The sequence below is a fragment of the Telmatherina bonti genome (assembly GCF_933228915.1).
Source record: "Telmatherina bonti genome assembly, chromosome: 14".
NCBI lineage: Eukaryota > Metazoa > Chordata > Actinopteri > Atheriniformes > Telmatherinidae > Telmatherina > Telmatherina bonti.
In genome coordinates, this window is record NC_136612.1 from 14,413,583 (window position 1) to 14,432,665 (window position 19,083).

General features: G+C 41.6%; 1 protein-coding gene across 1 annotated transcript in view; it reads right to left on the reverse strand.

Moving 5' to 3' along the window:
• LOC306765292 (RNA binding protein fox-1 homolog 2-like) overlaps positions 1-19,083 on the reverse strand; it is a 55,367-nt gene that overhangs the window by 6,073 nt on the left and 30,211 nt on the right. The window contains exons 4-10 of the mRNA XM_079252704.1: positions 18,840-19,013; positions 18,354-18,407; positions 18,037-18,129; positions 6,012-6,099; positions 5,618-5,674; positions 3,081-3,231; positions 1,872-1,914 (exon numbers count right to left, since the gene is read on the reverse strand). Coding sequence (XP_079108830.1) covers positions 1,872-1,914; positions 3,081-3,231; positions 5,618-5,674; positions 6,012-6,099; positions 18,037-18,129; positions 18,354-18,407; positions 18,840-19,013 — 660 coding nt within the window. The remainder of the gene's footprint in view (positions 1-1,871; positions 1,915-3,080; positions 3,232-5,617; positions 5,675-6,011; positions 6,100-18,036; positions 18,130-18,353; positions 18,408-18,839; positions 19,014-19,083) is intronic.

The following is a 19,083-nucleotide window of genomic DNA, read 5'->3' on the forward strand; positions in this document are numbered from 1 at the left end:
CTATGACGCAGGTGCTCAACCAGTTCAGCTAGACTCCTCCCTGAACAATGCAGAGATGTGGCGCACAGCACTTCACGCTGATTTGAGATGGTACATATGTGTCTGAAACATTAATCAGAAGCAACTTGTCACTCATACTTTTCTCAGCTTGTATTCTTGTAGGTGCTCCTGATGATTATCTGCTTTGTTTTCTGTTGAGTGTCTATACAGGTGTATCAGCTGGTCTGGTTGCTCAGTTTGGGTTGTTCACCTGTTGCTTTCTACCTATTGTTGCATATTTGTCTTGTTTTTCTCCTCAAATTCCTCCTTCCTGTGTTCCCCCTTGCTGGGTTCAGCCTAAACATGTAACTTAGCAATAAACAAAACAAAAACCTATATTTGAGAACAAAGGGGAGCTACATAAAGCTTGATCTCCACTATATCCACGTACTTCCACTTGGCAAATTAAATTTATTTGGCACAACACGGCATCAAGACCTTCCTTCTGCTTATGATGATGCTGGACAAGACGAGCCTCAAATAAGGAACACAGAAGTTTATGATGCATGTAAATAAGGTAGCATGGAGGAGGGCTGAGACTGCTCAAGTTGCAAGAAAGTATCAGCAGCTGGACAAATGTGGAAGGACATGCAGAAATGATGGCGATTGGTGGGATTTGTGTTCTTTTGCGGAGGGACTGGTTGAAAGCAGAGGACCAACTGGAGCTTGTGTGTGATGTGGAGAGTAAAAACAATGAGCTCCATGCAGCCTAGAACAGAAAAATGCTAGTTGTGTTGTACAAGAAGAAGAATTACGGTACAAGTATTTAAAATTATACTTCCAATTGTCACAAATACACCAGCAGAAAGTTGTCATAGTACAGGTGACTGATAAGAGTATGTAAACATTTAATCATAACTGAAGGCGTATTGTTACTTTTGGCAGCAGGAAAACTTAAGACCAAAACTTCTTCCCAACCAGACCAAAGACCAGGTTCTCTTTTGAACAGACTGAAAGGAAAAATACACACTCAGCACAATTTAGTAGTTTAGTCAAACAAACAGACAAACACTTTCCTTAACCACAAGTGTACAAACTGCACGTTTAAGTGAGTTAGTAGGAAAATAAGTCAGAGTTCAAAGCAGCTTTCTTTTTCTTTCCTTCTTTTTCTTCGAAAACAAACAAAAAAAAAAAAAACAACTAAAAGACAACATGGTCCAAATCAGATCAAAAGATGATTCATAAGTTCAGAGGAGGTAGTAAAAGTCAAACAATGCACACTGTTGGGTTTGATGTTGATGTTGACCCTACCTGAGGCAATCTGGGACTAAGGACTGAGTCCTGAAACACTAGTCTATAGAGAGAACAGAAACAACTGTTGTCAACCTGGATTCACTCTCTCACACACACACACACACACACACACACACACACACACACACACACACACACACACACACACACACACACTTGTTCACACGCTCATACACTGATCCACGCTGCCACATCCGCCTACAGAGCAGCCTTTGTAGTGGTGTTTAAAATCCTCCATCCTATCATTAATATGTCACAGCTCGTGTTGATATTTTCTTAAAAACTGACATCGTTGTCCCGGTTGGCACAATTTTTTTTAAGTAAAAAGAAAATAAACAACCTAAAAGCATAAATCACTTTACATGATAACAGTAAATTGCTGGCATTTTGTGCTTCTATCCACTTCTGGGTCATGAATTCACCATTATGCAGGCAGCTCTGTGCAGCGCATGACTGGATGCACATGCAGAATCACCCTCAGAGGAAAAACAAATAAATAAATTAAAAAAAGAGCAGGAGGAGGAAGCCGTGTGGGGAGGGAAAGAGATGTTGTGTTGGCTGGAAGTGAATTTACTTACATACAAGTCTGCAGCTCCGTAAAACCCATCCTGATACACCACGCTGAGAAGAGGAGAACATAGCAGAGAGGAGGAAGAGTGGGCAGGTAACGGGATGGGGGAGGGGAGGGTGTCGTGGAGGGAGGGGGTGCAAATGGAGTGGTGCACAGTCCCAAAACCCAAGGTGGATGAGGATCACGACACAGCAAAAAAAAAAAAAAAAAAAAACAAAGAGAGGGAACGGGAAGAGAGAGGAGAGAAGAAAAAGAAAAAGTGGTTATTTCACACCCATGCAGCATGCAGAGGAAATACAACTTCCATCTAAGCTCCACAAGTGCAGCTAAAAGCATTAAAACAACACACTCATGGGGCGAATAGATTAAACTCTGAGCTGGAATCACACCATAAGCTGCTACTGTTCCCCAGATGCAGGAAAATCAAGGCGATAAAGGCCACTTTGATTGGCTCATCTTACAGGAAGCGATGCCTGGGAGCTGCAGTTCCCAGTGGAGCGGACTGGAGAGCGTATTTCCTGCATTTTATCCCCCCCCCCAAAAACCTCATTTTGTTTAGCTTAGCTTAATCATGACCGTTAAGTAACTGCTTGCCAATAAATCAATCAATCGGCTTTGATCAGAACAGTTATGAACCCATTAGCACAACAACATGCACAGCACACGCAGTGAGGACACACACACACACACACACACACACACACACAGACATACACACAAAAAGATCATGGTAAAAGTGAGTCATTTGTAGCAAATCTGTGTACAAGGTGACAGCATTCGTGTGAAGACTAAATGTGTTGTGTGTGTGTGTGTGTGTGTGTGTGTGTGTGTGTGTGTGTGTGTGTGTGTGTGCTTATGCAAATCTGCTGACAGTGGTATCTGCGCGTTTATTCAAATCAACCTCAGTGGTGCAATCCCATCAGTTTGTCACACTCCACCGAGCAGCTTATGAACTGACTAACGCTGTGCCAAGTGGACTGCTGAAAGGAGGGAAGTGTGAGCAACGCTGGGGCGGCGAATGAGCACAGCTGTGCCACACAGACCTGGTCAAATAGAATTTGGAAAGTAGTTCAGGAGGGCTCGCTGGATAGATTTACATAAGCAGCACACCGAACAGCTTTCTGACTCCTCTAGTCTCGAAAATGTGCGGCAGATCGGGGACAGCTACATGTGAAGTCAACAGATGTTGTTTATAAAGAGGCAGATTTTTGTTTACCCAGGGTAAGCAGGGATGGCAGGCTGAGGCACAGCGGCCCGCACGGCGCTGTAAACGGGCCGGCCGCGGCCCCTGAGGTGGGCGCCGCGAAACGCCGCTGCTGCTGTAGTGGCTGCTGCTGCTGCTGCTGAAGGGTAGGGGAAGCCAGGGACTGGAGGGGAGGGGCGGCAGACAGAGAGCGGAAGAGACAAAGTTAGTAAAAGAAAAAGGACTAGAGTTTTGTTTTGAGTATAAGTTTCGGGAAACAAACGCAGCATCTTTAAGTGAGAACTGCTGAAACTGATGAGCAAGCTGAGCTTAAAGCTTCGCCGTCTCAGACGACTTCACAGCATCACGTTGAAACACACCCACTGATCCACGTCAACACAGATACGTTGTTACAAAGATGCAGTAGAAATGTTGACATTATGTCAAATGCACCGAGATAACAGACTGGTGTTCATGACCCTCCCCTCCCGTTTGACAACTGATTTAAACGTGTGATATATAACACAGGTCATCCTGCCGCCATTGTTTATGTAAGGAAGGCTTAAAAAATGATCCGAATCGTCATAAAGAGAATAAGGTGGTTTTTAATGGATTATATGATCTGCCGTAAAAAAAAAAGCCCCCACAAGCTGATAATCTGCTTTTCCTGCATAGATGGAGCTGAATTCAGGTTTTACAGAAACAGCACCCACAATATCTTCATTTCTGGACCTCTGAAGATAAGAGATTTTAAAGTAAGGCTTGAATATATGAGAAATGCCATAATTACAAAGAATAAAGTGGTTTTTGGTGAATTTGGCTCACTATTGTAAAGAAGCACCAACATGTCCAAAATCACGTCCTTTCGCTGAGATAATAAAAGAATTTGGACTTTTCAACAGATGTGAGTAAAAACTGTGTTTATGCATCAATTTATTAATAAACACATTAATTTCACAATTAATTTCTCCATTAACCAGTTTGACAACATTGATAAAAATCCAACACTTATCAGAAAATTGTTAATTTCTTTTATTATTATTATTATTAAGATCATCTTGGGACCCCCAGCTTGAGACATGCCGGTCTAATGCATGACTTATTTTAGTGTTAAAAATGTTTCTCTTCACACGGCAGATTTCTGAGTAGCTTTAGCATTAGCATTAGCACTAACATCAGGATGCATTTTGATTCTCGTGTCGAGTGTGTTTCCACTGGTTCGACACTGACTGAGGAATAACACATTATTTAACATTAATTACTAGGGCTGTGACCATACGCTTTTGTCCCGATTCGATTCCGATTGTTTTGGGTGCCGATACGATTTAAATTGCGATTCTCAATTTTTCAATATTGATGATTTTTGTAGATTAAAAACAAATTTTTTTTTTTAATATAAATTTTGCGAGTAATTTTTCTTGATTTCAGTTTGGAGAAAACAACACAGTAGCCAGACCATCATTCTGCTGCTATAAAGCCCAAGAAGACAAGTAAAAAGATCAATAAAACCAATTAAAAATGAAGAAAATTTTAAAGTAGATTAATTTTGTTTAATTGAAAAAACAAAAAAGAAATTTTAACAAAAAAAAAAAATCAATTTTAAAATTGCGAAACAAAAAATCCAGATTTTTGATTTTTTGATTTGATTTCCTGACCCCTATTAATAACTATTTAATTGTGTTTAAGGCAGTTTTTTAACATCGCACTGGCTCTGAGTAACCACAGGTCAGACGAGGAAGGGTATTAACCATCCACACATGGTAAATATCAATGACAACTCCTGTACTCCGCTTGTTTCACCAAAATTTCTTTCTTTTATCAGTGTTTTTTTATATTTTAAGATTAAATTTTAAAAAGTCGTTACAAACAGACAAGATTTTAATCCTGCTTTTTGTTCCAGCGAGGAAACACGTCTGACGGCTGAAAATCAAATAATGTTTCCTCAGTGTCACAAAGCTTCACACAGCTGTGAAATTTATCCTGTCAACTTGTAACTGCTGCTGTGTTAAAGGGAAACAGCAGAAAAAGCAGCTTAGTGGCTGAAAGTCTTCATAAACCGAATGTTACTGAACTTTTATTTACATAGCTGTAGTTCTAAAACGACTGTGTGCACTTCTTCTAAACTTGTTACTGAATTTTGTGCATGAGAATGAGATTTATCGTGTTTAATTAATCACAAAACAACATTTAAAATGTTACCCTGTGCTAAAAAAAAAAAAAAAAAAAAAAAAAAAAAATCGTTTTAGTAAGAAAGAACCTGAGAGCATTAACAGTGTTGGGATGGAAAAGTGCCTGGTCAGCAGAAATTCACCATTATAATGAAATGAAATGAAACATGAAAAATACTTTATTGATCCCCAAAGGGAAATTAAGTATTTTCCATTTCATTTCACTATAATGGTGAGATTCTGCTGACCAGGCTCTTTTCCATCCCAACACTGAAATCAACTATGAAATCATTTTTCCATTCAGACTTCTGTCTAATGGGACAAAATGTGTCGGGACAATTGCAAACATCGCTAGATCGCATAGATTTCTGCAGTGTGGGAATGACTGGAGGACTGTCGTACCTGCGTAGATCTCTGGTCCGTACACAGCCCCCACCATAGGACTCAACTTCCACCCTGCTGATAGTCACACAGAGGAAAAACAGGTGCAGTTTAAGAAGAGTGCAAAATCCTACAGACCTGCTGCACTGGAACATATCTAAACATACTTTTGTTGTTATGTAGTACACATAATTTTTGAGTTCGTCCTGCAGCTCAGCTGGTGATCTTTGTTTCTTGTTAAACAGTTTTTACACGCCAGACTCACGGCAGCACTTTCAGGTGTGTGTATGAACTTGCAGAAATGAAAAGGGAAGGTGTGAATTCTCCTCGCCCTGTTTCTCCCTGTGTACCTATACTGTGTGTGTTATGGGGCCAGCGAGGCTTCATTGTTAGTGTGCGTCACTGTGGCCGTTACCATAGGGCAGCGTGCTGAGAGCCTCTCCGTTAGGGTAGGGGCTGACCATTTTCTTGTTAGTCATCACCCTGGCGGTGGCATTATTCACCTGAGGGATGGAGGAGCAGACAGTCAAGCACAGACACAACAGCTCGACACAGGAAAGAAAACAGCACAAAGTCAAATGTAGGCCAAGGCTGATGTATGTGTTTACTCTTCTAACATTAGAATGAACGCGCCGGCTGCTACCGCGAGGCATTATGACCGTCTCCGTTTCTTTGCACATTTCTGAGTTTGACAGCTGTATTTTCTGGAGAAGATTTATAGCTGCTGGCTAGTTAATAATGAACACTGGAGTCGTTTGGAGCGATGGACAATTTAGCTGCATAAACATCTCATTTGCAGTTTCAATCATTCGGTTCTGTGTAATTAGTGTTTTCGTCATTCAAATGCACAAATGATGATATGAGAGCGGAGCTAAACTTAGCTGCTAGCCCACCAACATCATGGATGGGAGTGTTTTCTGAGGCGTGGAATTTAGCGTCTTGCATTTCAGGAGTTAAGAGTTGGTGCAGACTCATCAGAATATAACAACACAACATCACTGACTGGCATCTAAAAGTCAGTGATGCTGCACTTTACCAGCGACATGGCTGCTAACTCTTTCTGACTCTCTGTATATGCTGGTGTGAACATCTATGCTTGTGGAAAAGTGGATGGAGATTGTTATGGCAATTATCAGTCATGCAGTAAAAAGCAAGCTGTTCGGTAGAGATTTCATGATTCACGATGGAGGGATGTAGAAGAAGTGGGGCGGCAGAGGAAACTGAGCTGTGCTGCTGCTTTTCTTTTGTGCGTTTCTGTTTTTTCCAAGCATGCACAGGTGAGACTATTGTGAGTCTTTTAGTGTGTGTGCATGCTCCGTGCATGTTCGCTGACATTTCAGACTAATGCTGAGGCATTTTCGATCCAAGATGGCCGATAATCTCCTCTCTGAGCTTCAAAGGCTCCCACTCTGGTCCCTTGATCTTTCCACATCTCCCTTTGATGGGCTTTAAGAGGGGGAGACTGTAGCTCTGTGTAATAACCCGCGCTGTTCACGCGTGCTGTCAAAGTTTCATATTCAACTGTGTGGCGAGCTAAAGATTAATGACCTTTCTGGCCAGATGAGCACGACAAAAGAAGGAGAGGGGGGGGGGGGGGGGGGGGGGGAGGAGTGAGAGACTGCAGAATGAGAGTGCTCATGTGTGCATGCATGCTGCACTCCCATTTAGAGGACCATTAAAGCCTCGACTGCTGCTCGCGCTGCCGCTCTCTGTGACTCATGTTCTTTATCTGCAGCACTTCATTCGAATGGAAATGAGGTTAACCCCATTTTTCCCTCATTGCAGATGACAAGGTCAGTGGCAAATGATTCAATTAGCCTAGCCTGGCTAGCTGTCTGACAAGTGTCCATGCACTGAAAACATTCTGAAAAGCAAATCAGGTAAACAAATTCAATTAATGTCAACATTTTTTTGTGAGGGAATGATGTTTTGTCCGCACATGTTCAGGTTGTTTTATGAGTTGTGGTGTGTGAGTGTGTGTGTGTGTTTGAGTCATGCGCAATTAAGAAAAACTGGGTCAACAGGAACACATGCAAAATAAATAAACAAATCAACAGAGACCAATATGGAAGGCAAATCTCCAAATGTAAATGATCAATAAGACATTAATCTTTTCTCATCCCACTTTTGCCCTCCCAGTTCAGTCTGGACAATAAACCCAGTGTTAAAAAAAAAAAAAAAAAAAAAAAAAAAAAAAAAAAAAAAAAAAAAAAGGGAATCACACTTCCATATGAAACCAAACTTGTGGGGTTTACATACCTAAAAATAAAAATAAAGTATATATATTTAAATGAAATCCAAAAAGAGAGGGAGAGAAAGAGGGGGGTGCAAAATTTTGTTGGACAAAATCAATCATATCACACAGAAATTACACGCAGCCGTACAAGGGCGCATCACATGACCAAGAGTGAGTAACAAACTAAAAAAAAAGTACATACAAAAAAAAAAAAGAGACAAATTAGCCAATCAGCAAGCGTTGGATGCAGCGTAGAGACCGATCAAAAACAATCGCAGCACTCCCACGTCAAACACATACGAGACACGCATGGGACGGGTACGTTAAGAGGAAGGGATGCAGGTGAGAGGTAAAGAGACAGAGCCAACAACTTATTCATGGAATAAAACCAAAGATGGAGTGAAGGAGGGGAAAAAAGGGAGAAAGATTCACATGAGCAACACAAAACTACTAAGAACAATTACAGTTGAAAATAAAAACGTAGATACCAAGGTGCATCATTCATATAAAGCAAGTAGATTTGGTGACCATTCTCCTGAAAAATCTCATCGTATTCGGTGGGTTGAGAAACAGAGCACCAAAGGATGGAGGGAACAGAGACAGAAAGATACCGAGAGGGAGAGAGAGAAAGAAAGGAGAGGGAGAGAGAGAGAGAGAGAGAGAGGGGAGAGAGAGCAGTCCTCATTCCCAAAAAAGGAAAGAAAGAAAATCAACATGAGACACTATGCCAGGCAATAAAACTGTGTGTCACAAACTAAGACCAGTACACTACATCTACTAAAACACAGACAAACCACTACAAGAAAAACCAAACCAAAAGGAAAAATAAAGAAAGAAAACAAAAGGCAGCATAAGAGACCCAAAAAACAGCGTGGTAAACCCCATATCGGTTTAGAGATGCATATGGTTCCACAAAACTAGCCGATTTGGTGAGTGATCACAAGCCAGTTGCACCAGCTCTTCATTGTTGGACTGATGTGTTTAATGACTCGAGCTGCTTGTTAAAAAAAAAAAAAAAAAAAAAAAAAAAAAAAGGGGGGGGGAATTACTACTCATATAAATACTGTTAAGGATAAAAAAAAAATTGATGAAAGTTACCAGTGAGTCAATTTTAATTCACTTTTTTTTTTTTGGAACATATAAGGCAAGGCAGGAAGATGAAACCCACTAAAATTAACTTTAGATGCTTTTCCAAACCCACGGTTGCAGTCAAGATGTCAACAGACCAACGGGCAGTATCACAGTAGATGCATCCACCTTTTCTTTACCCTCACAACTAATTAGTAATGTGCAGCAAGTTGCTGTTGTAGAAATGAGCCATTAAAACTAACTTCAAACTTCTGATTTATGATCTTGTTCAGTCCACAGATAAGCGAAACATGCTCCTTCTTGTCAAAATCTGCATGCCAACTAAAGCTTTGCAAAAAGAGGACAGATCTGATTGCCTACAGCTAATTTATTCACCAGTAAACCAAACTTGTATGTATTTGGGCTGTGGGAGGGTAGAAAATCCACAGGGGTAACGGGATAACACTGGGTTTTCATACACACCTGAGGTAAATCAGCTATCTTCTATAAGAAAGTGAGAATTTAGCCAGAAGAAGGGTCATATCGGCACGGAAATGACGTGATTCAGGTTTTCCTCCAGATACAAAAACAGGAGTGTGCTTACACAAGTCGAGTGAAAATGCTGTAGTATCAATACCAGGCCTGTAGGGGGTGCTGCAGTGTGAAGATGCAAACCACAGGCAATAATATAAAAAAAAAAAAAAAAGCAGAAGTAGGAGGTCTGCAGAAAGAGCTGTCCTACAAACACGGTTGTGGTTCTGGCGTCAACTCCGTTCCAGAGTCTTTTCATTTTGGTGCTTTCTGGTGAACAGACCAGTACTCAGACCAGTTTAACCAGAACTAAAGTGGGTGGATGTTACTCTGCAGAAGCACACATCAACAAGCCTTTAATTTGTCCTAAAAGTTGACGGCTAAATGGTCGGGCTCCATTATAGCCTTCGGTCTATATTCAGAGAGTGAAATTCATAAGTAAGCCAATAAATCTGAGCGGCGGTGCTACTTGGCTGCATTTCTAATTTAATCTCTGAAACAGCCTGTAACACAACACTTGTGTGAACACTGACAGCCAGGGCTGAAAGAGCTCTGGGCTCGGCTTGTAAAAACAGAGAAAAGTGTCCAGGTTGTTCACATGGAAATAAAAAGGTGGCATTTAAAGAGCTTTTCGCTTTCAGGAAACTGTTTCAGACTTCAGAGACGTCAGCTCTGTGTGGACAAGATGTCTCAACGATAAACAACTAGAACCTAAACTTGTCTCTGTGTGGAGCAACTCCGGTCCTCGAGGGCCAGAGTCCTACAAGTGTTAAGGGTTTCCCTGCTGCAACATGCCTGACACACAGACTTAACAGACTTGTGCAGAGCATCAAACATCAAACACACACGTCTGCCAATTAACCACTGATTTGAGTCAGTGTGTTGCAGCAGGGAAACACCTAACACGTGCAGGACTGTGGCCCTCAAACTTCCCACCGCTGTAGAGCACAACTGTCAAACTCCAGTCGTCAAGTGCCAGTATCCTGCAGGTTTTTGTTGTATCCATGCTCCAACACACTTGACCGAAACTGTTTCGAAATTGACCGGCTGCAACCACAGGTTGACAATAAGCAGCCGGATTATTTTGATATGAATCAGGTGTGTTGATAGAGGGAAACAACTAAAACCTGCCAGATACCGGCCCTCGAGGAATGGAGTTTGACACCCTTGCTGTAGAGTGTGTGTCGTGTCGCTAGACGGCGACAGTATCATGGTTATACTGGAAGCAGTGGTCCTAACTGGAAGCTAGAGCTGCTACCTGGTGGAGAAACAAAACATCCAGAAAAAGGAAAATGGGAAGAGAGATCATCACCTAGAACTTGTTTCATCTCTGGGAATAAGCGGGATATCCTGTCTGAGAAGGTGTCGTTCAGTCATGAGCTTATCGTTTCCAGGCTCTGACAGGAAGTCAGCCGAATCATTTTAATCTCTTTTCCCCGTTGGCTCGTCGTGACCTCTTTAAAAAAAAAAAAAGACCAGAACTACAGATGATGAGCAGATGAACCTTTTGTTCATTTGTTAACATTTTAGATGAGTTCGTCTCGGCTACTGCTACGGGTGTTTATATGGCATATTTAGAAAATGGAGCAGCTAAGTTCCTAAAACAGCCTCTCTGACAACATAGGATGGATTTATGAATAACTGGTGCAACCGAGCTCAGATCTGAACGTAGTTTCAACATGTAGTAGCATGAATGAAAAGATCCTGATTTACAAACTTCCAATTTGTGTCTTAAATGAGGTAAAACTGTGTGCATGTGCATTTAAATAATGTCTTTAAGAAGAAGGCTTTTGGGGGGGGGGGGGGGGGGGATGCGGCTGACATTACCTTGCCTATAAAGTCAAGCCTGCATGAAATTATGTATAAAACCTTTTCCTAGATTTGTGCCGTCTTAAATTCTCAACAGCACAACGTGTCCATAACATCGAAGACATCTATGCTAACGGCAGGCAGGTCAACGAAATGCAAAGGAAATAAATCAATTAAAAAAAAGTGCAGCCTCATTTGCCCTGCAGCTCTGCATCCAATTAAAGCAATCACAGGCAGCAAAAGGGGGCAAAGCTTTGCATCATTTCTGCTGATTTTTTTTTTTATTAATCAAGAAGATGAAAAGGGACATAAACTGAACTGATGTGTGGCTGCATAGAGGAAGGTGATTACCAGTGAGGTGTTAATGGTGTGGTGGGGGAGGAGGGGGGGGGAGGACAGAATCTCACTATTTCTTGAGGTGTTTAAACTATTGTAATCTCAAAGGAGACTATACAAGAGACTGTGTCAAATGCCCCTTTCAAGGGTGGATCAGTGATAAATGTTTGTACACAACTTACCGTTGCCGTAGAAACAGCGAGTGGTTACCGTGGAGACTGACAACAACACACAGAAGTCGTCAGGGAAACAGAAAAAATATAATAAATAAAGGAACAAATAATCCTAGAAACAAAAAAATGCCCCCCCCCCCCCCCCCTCCCCCTCCCCTTCCTGCCCAAGTGAAATAAATAAGTAAATAAATAAAAAGCTAATAGCAGCAGTGTTACGGCTCAGGACAGACTGAGAGGAGGAGGAAGAAGATGAGAGAGGAAGAAAGAGGAGAAGGAAGGGAGGCTAGCTCTCGATAATCTGACCGTCATTATCAGTCTGACTGGTGGCAGAAAGGTGTTTGGTGCTCTAAAGACGGAGGTGAGGGTTAACCCGACCTGAATCCTTCCTAGAAATTAAAAATAAAAATAAGAAAACCCTTTAAAGAACAATGCCGAGAAATGGAAACCCTCAAAGCGAAAGCAGGAAGGCGAACAGAAATTCAGAGGAATATAGAAAAGGTTGTTCTATCACCGTCTAGCTGTGTCCCGGTCAGAAAGATACTTTCTTTTTGCTTTAGATGTTGCAAGAAACGACTCATTCTTGGTGGTAAAGTTACACCACTAAGAGAGGAGTGTGTGTTTGGACACTGGGCATGGCTAGAGTATAATTTCCAGTATCTAACCAGTCACCACAAAGAACATACTGAAGGGAAGTCGGACTAAAAAGAGAAAAGGAAAATAAGACAGGGATGACAGGACAGACAGAAATGTTAAAAAATATTGCGATCATTTGAAATCAAATTCAAAATGACAAAGAAAAGAAAGACAGAAAGTTGAAGAAAAGAAAGGTTCATCGGAAAGAGAAAGAATGAGAGAAAGAACACACAGAAGACGAGGGGTTGAAAGCGAAAAGTCCAAGCTCTCTTTCCCGCTGTCTTTCAACCTTTCTTTTTGACGTTTCCACGCACACACAGAGCACACGCACGTTGATCAGCTCAAGTTTCATTCAATAATCTTGCAGCAACAAATCATGCAGCAACAAAAAAAAAAAGAAGTCTGATGGCAAAGCAGAATTCATCAAAACCCAAAAAAACTGTGCAGGGAGGGAGGTCGTCTGCAGAAATGGGACAGAAGCAAACTCAGGCCGTCATCAGTTCACTAACTCACGACTTTATAATCGAAGTAGACGTCACAACGAGCAGAAACAGTCGACTGGAGGCCAGAGTGAGCTTAAGGCCGACTGGGTCCCATGGAAGTGTGTGTGGCGGAAGCTTCGGGTTGGTGAGGACACACATGATCAGGCATGCAAACTTCATCTCATCCTTTTGACCGCACACATCCATGCAGTGATGATGACACGCCGTACGCACAAGTCTCCGCCCCACAAACACCCTCATTGCTTTGCATGCATGGCTGTAGCACTGTTTGCACACACGCACACACACAAACACACACACCTCAGCTAATCTGCATCGTTATGTTGCAATATCTGACTAAAACTCTGCGCTGTGGAGGAGCCATCACTTCCCCGTTAACACTCCGGGAACACAGCTCAACCACAAACACATCCTCCTGAAACTGGGGTTAGGGACTGGGAGGACTGGGATCAGCTGGGTTTCAGTGCATCACGTTTTCTGTGGATGTGTTCACCGAAGTTGTTCGTTCAAGGTCAGATTGCCTTGATGATGAACATTAGAGAACTTTCTTAAATCGTCGTTGCAGTGCAGGTTTTTAGTACCGAGTTTACAGAAGTTTATTTAGTTCAAATGGGAAACAAAAAGGAGATTATAGCTGATGTTCTCACGGACCAAACATCTGCAGGAAGAGCTGTCTGCACACATGTGGACTGCACACAACACCCTGAACCTGTGACAGAAATGAAGGAACTTTTGAGTAATTTGGAGATTTTTTTTTACAAAGCGGTTCTTGTGCTGGTTTAGAGCCAGAACCAAACTTAGAACCAGTTCTTTGAGTTTCAACACCCAAAGTTCAGAATACATCGGAACCTACAGAGCAAATGTGCATTTCCATCGGGGGCAGAGGGCGGGACTATAAAAAAAACCATCCAGCGTAGCTAACCTGTAAGGCTGTAATATCTTGTCTATGGAATCCAATCCCTTAAATTACATCATTTCACTGTAACTTTTTATGCTGAATCCAAAAAATGGCAGCTTCTACGTCTATAGAAAATTAAACTGATTTGAAACAGTCAACTGTGTTTTAGGAACAGCTAAAACAAAACAATGGGTTGCACCTTTTGCACTGGTATGAGCAAAAATCTATTTTAAAAATAAATAGAAGTGTAAATATTCATTGCAGATATTATTGGTTGGCAGGTTAATAATGTTGGTGTCTGGGAATTTAACGTTGCATTGTCTTTTTCAGAACTACTGACACCTAGTGGTGAAGATTGGCATTGAAATGACTTTGAATGCAAACCGCAGCTGTGAATGGACGGTCACCATCAGGGGCCAAAATTCTTCCAGACATAGAAACGTTTTTATCTGTGTGTGGATCCAAAACCATTGGATGTTATACCGGTTTAACTACAGGTAACTGCTTCAACGCTGTGTACATCTGCATTATGGTCATTTGCAGAGGTCACTTATCCCAAACAAAGCCGCTTTAAAGCTCAAATGGTTCTTACTTCACACAGCCTTGTTGGTCCATTCAGAGACACCGTAGTGAAAATTTATGCCCTTAATTTGCAAGTTACTACGTATACGACCCACGGTAAGTAGCTATACATGATAGCTTTTGGTACTGACCTTTAATTTGTCCCAAGCTGCACTTGTAAAAAAAAAAAAAAAACAAACAAAAAAAAAAAAACTGTGTACAAATACACACGCTACGTTGAGAGAACTACTGCATTTAATCAATTCTGCTTGTTTTAAGTAGTTTGTGCATAAATATGCAGACCAAGATCAAATAACTGCATTTTAATTTAACCTAAGGCTATGGCTTCTCATAGTAATTTAAACAAGAAAATATAAAACAATGAAAGAGCTTCATTCTCTGGTAAAATGTTGAGACAGCTACATTTAGAAATCCCCTCACTGGAGCATTTCATCTGCTCAATTCAAGACAAAATAATAGAAACTAAGCTTCAACATTGTCATGAAATCACAGCCCGAAACATCATGTAAAGAAACGCTCATATGTTTTGTTTTCATTGTTGGGTGTTTTAATAATATTAGCTGGAAAATAAAGATCCTCCATGATAATTTTGTCTTATATTAAACAGGTCATCCTGCAGCCATCTGCTAAAAAATAAGGCTTGAAAACTCGAAAACTTAAGAGGCATAAATAAATAAATACATAAATAAGGAAAATAAAGTGGTTTGCAGTGAATTATGTTATCAGCTGTGATAAAGATCCATATGCTGAAAATCTGTTTCTCTCACTGAGATAACGCCAAATGCAGATTTGCAATAAAAACTGGATTAATAACTTTGTTGTTAACGCATTTAAAATGATCATGTTTATTCTGACAGCCAGAATTTAAAAAAACAAAACAAAAAAAAAACCAAAAAAAAAAAACTTCATTTTTTTTGATAATTAAGAATCTTTTTTGTATGCCTTGATATGATCATGAGGAACCTCAGTTTGGGAAATGCTGTTGTACAATAAATTAAGAATAAAGTCCTTTAAAAGGATGTAATAATATGGCTCTGATGGAAAACCAAATCAGATCTCAGAACTGGGTATAGAACCAGCCCTGAACCAGCATCAGAACTGCTCTGGTCTGGTTCTTGTGTCACTGCAGCGTATGAGGAAAATGTGCGACTTCAGATCTGAGCTAATGGTTAATTTTTCATTCTTTCTGCCAAAATGTCCCACATCAGTGATAACCAGAGTGTTCCTGCCCCTAGCAGAGAGATGCCGCCGTGTGATGGGAGAGGACTGTTTATGTTAGGGCATACACACAATCACAGAGACAGCCATGAGGGGATGAAGATGCACAGTGTGTATGATTCTGAACGCAAACCAAGATACACACCGTCTCTTATATATAGGCCTGTGTGACTCTATATATAGAGTGAATGATGATGAGATGGGATGGATGAGAAGCAGATAGACAAAGTGAACTGTAGTTGGGCCACTTACATGGACACATTGGAAGCGTACAGGAAACTGACTTCTTCATAGCGCAGAGTTTTATCCCAGACAAAGAAAAGTACAGTGTAACTTTAACAACAATTCTCTTTCTATTCTTGTTCATACAAGCTACAGACATGCACACTATGGGCAGATACTACAAACATAACGATGAACCAACTTCCATTGTCATGCACCGAGGACAAACAAAATACTTTTTTTTTTTTTAAATTAGAGCATTCCTTTTACGAATCATTCAGTGAAAACTTATTAAGCTGTTCAGCCTTTTTCCAGGTGAAACAAGACCATGATGCACTGAGGTGCAACTGATTTCATGCTAACTGAACCATAAATGTAATGGCCCATCACCAAAAAATAACTCATTAAAAACAGCCATACAGAATAAACATGCATCTATCTACACTACGGTCCCAGTTAGGCTACAAATAGCCAGATTTAAATATCAACCATGCACACCAAATCAGCTAAACCCATGCCAGTGGATAAACGTAAACCATAGTCACACAAAGCAATCATAGAAATTCAGGTATACAACAGGCCTGTATTTCAGAGCTTCTGAACTGTAATGGAGTCTTTTTGTCTCATTCGTCTCTAAAAACACACTTCAACAAACTCTGAAATCATATGACCAAATAAAAGCAGGAGTCACTGCAACAACATCTGCAAGATTAGAGAACTGCCAGAGAGCATCGCCTCAAATAGACACGTCCCTTTCTCCTTGGTTGAAAGAATGCATAAACACAGATCCACGCTTTGTCCTCTGCCAGCCTTTTTTTTTTTTTTTTTTTTTTTGTCTCTTCAAGCTCATGCACCATAAACAGACAGAAAGAGACACACTCTACAGACTCTCACTGCTGGCCCACCATGCTGCTGATGCTTGACTCGCTACTATACCATCACTTCTACTAGAGAACGACAGAATACACATGCAGAGTGACAACTGGAAACAAAGACAAACCTCTCACTGCTTGATAAGTGACTGATGTCATGCACGACTTGAGGAAAACAGGATTGGGTTAAAGCAATGCCAGGGGGGACAACACAGGCTGTTGACTCAGGAGATAGGTGAGACTGATGCAGGGGGAGTGGGCTCCATCAGTATCCACTCAGTTTGCTGACTCACGGAAGGTGGAGGTGGCGGAAGGGGAGTGTGTCGTACCAGTGGATGCAGGTGGCTGGCTTTCATTCTCAACCACGCTGCAGCAGAACTGAAAAAGCGTCCAGCCTCATCCATCATGCAGGGACTGACACCCACACACCCACACACCCACACACACACACACCACAAGGAAAACACCACAATAAGCCCATGCAGAAATCCCGGCTTAAAGTGGATCAAGTCAAGTCATCAAATATGGGCAACTGGCTGGAAAAACCCAAATTAAAGTTTAAAAAGAAAAACCTTGCTTTGAAAATCTCAGCACATGCTTCAGTTTGACACAGAAAAAAAAAAAAAAAACGGATTTACAGAAAATAAACAACCTCGAAGCAAACAGGCAAACATGAAAACGGCTCATCGGAAAGAAACTGAACTCCCATAAAGTGAGCATGCGTCAGTACTGCTGTGATTCCCAGCATGCTACTGTTGCACCAGGAGCCATTAGCTGTCACAACCACACAGCTGAAGCACCGGGGAGGGCAGCGAGGGAGGGGGGGGTGTTGGGAGCGGAGGGATTTCCACACTAGGGAAGAAAATAAGAGCAACTGACAGCAATCTGCCATGCATCATCCTTTCACTGCGTTCCTCTCGTGCCTGCCGGTGCCAGCTACACAAACATCATTCCAGTTGTTGCATGAGAAGTTGTAACATCAGTGTGGCTACGAGTTGTGCATCAGTGGACAGAACAACGAAATAAACAAAACAAATAAAAAGGTGAGGAGGCAGTAGGTTAATGTGAAAACAATGCTGCAGAGGAAAAAAATAACAAGCATGCTTTAATCTTGTGTTCTTGCACCCCGCTCCATCAATCCCACCAGAAAAAACCATTACACAAAATAAGGAAATAAGTCTCTGTGGATTAAAAAAGAGAAACATATTGCAGAAGACTGGGGGAGTGGGATACCAGTGGGCTGCATCAGAGCATATCACATAAGGGAGGATGGGAGCTAGCTGGCAGTCAGTGATCAAGCAGAATTATGACGGGAGCACAGAGAGAGAAGACAAAAGAAGGGGAGAGAGGAAAAATTACCTCTATCTTACGACCTTCCACCAGCGTGCCGTGGAGCTTTTCCCTGGCTTTCTCTGCGTCTGCGCTGTTTTCAAATGTCACAAAGCCAAAACCCTACGGCACACAGCAGAGGTTAAAGAGGGTGGGTGAAGAGGGAGGAGAGCATTGTGAGGGGGATTGCTGAGGGAAGTCAATTAATCTCTGGACATAACGGCTTTTTTTCAGCACCAACTGTACTTTCAGGACAAGTCCTGTAAAGTCACGCAATGCGCTGATAACACATTACAACGAGTCCTTCAGTGTCAGCTATGAGACCCAAATGGTTGTTGCGCACTTACCTTTGAGCCCCTTTCATTGAAAATAATCTCTACATCAAGAATCTTCCCAAATTGCTGCAAAAGAAATGATAAGAAACAAATTAAACATCAGTAAATAAGTGAGTAATTCACATCTTAAAGCCCCAGAAGCCTCAGCGGTAATACCGCTACAGAACACCAGGGGTCACTAGTACACAAAAGACAACTAGCAGCTTAACATGGTGGTTTTTCTTTTCTGGTTTTTATTACGTGGAATGGAACTCTGTCCCATTTTTCTTCCCATTTAGTCACTCGTGCTAACACACTGACACACATAGCCACTTAGCCCCTCAAGCATTAACAAGACCCCCATGAGTGTATTTTCTTTGTGCCTGTTAAAGTCTTTTGTCAGCCACTGCACCCCTCCATGGAGAGGCAACCCGTCTGTGGAGCACCCAGGCTGTCTAGACTGATTTATTGATCCTGCTAAGGAAAAAATGAGGCTCCTCAACATTCCAGGATTCTTACCCCAAACATCTGCCTGAGGTCCGGGTCCCGAAAGCGGAATGGGATGTTTGAGACGTGGAGGCGTTTGGGGGTCCCTTTGGCCTCTGCGGAGTCTCCTGCAGAACCTCCAGCGCCTGTCCCTCCTGCAACGCACTGTACGCCCACCTCACCCTGAGACGTCTCATCTGCCTTTATCTAGTTTTTTTTTGTAGAATTGTTTGGAAAAAGAAGGTAAAACAAGTGAAAGGAGGGAATACAAAGAGCT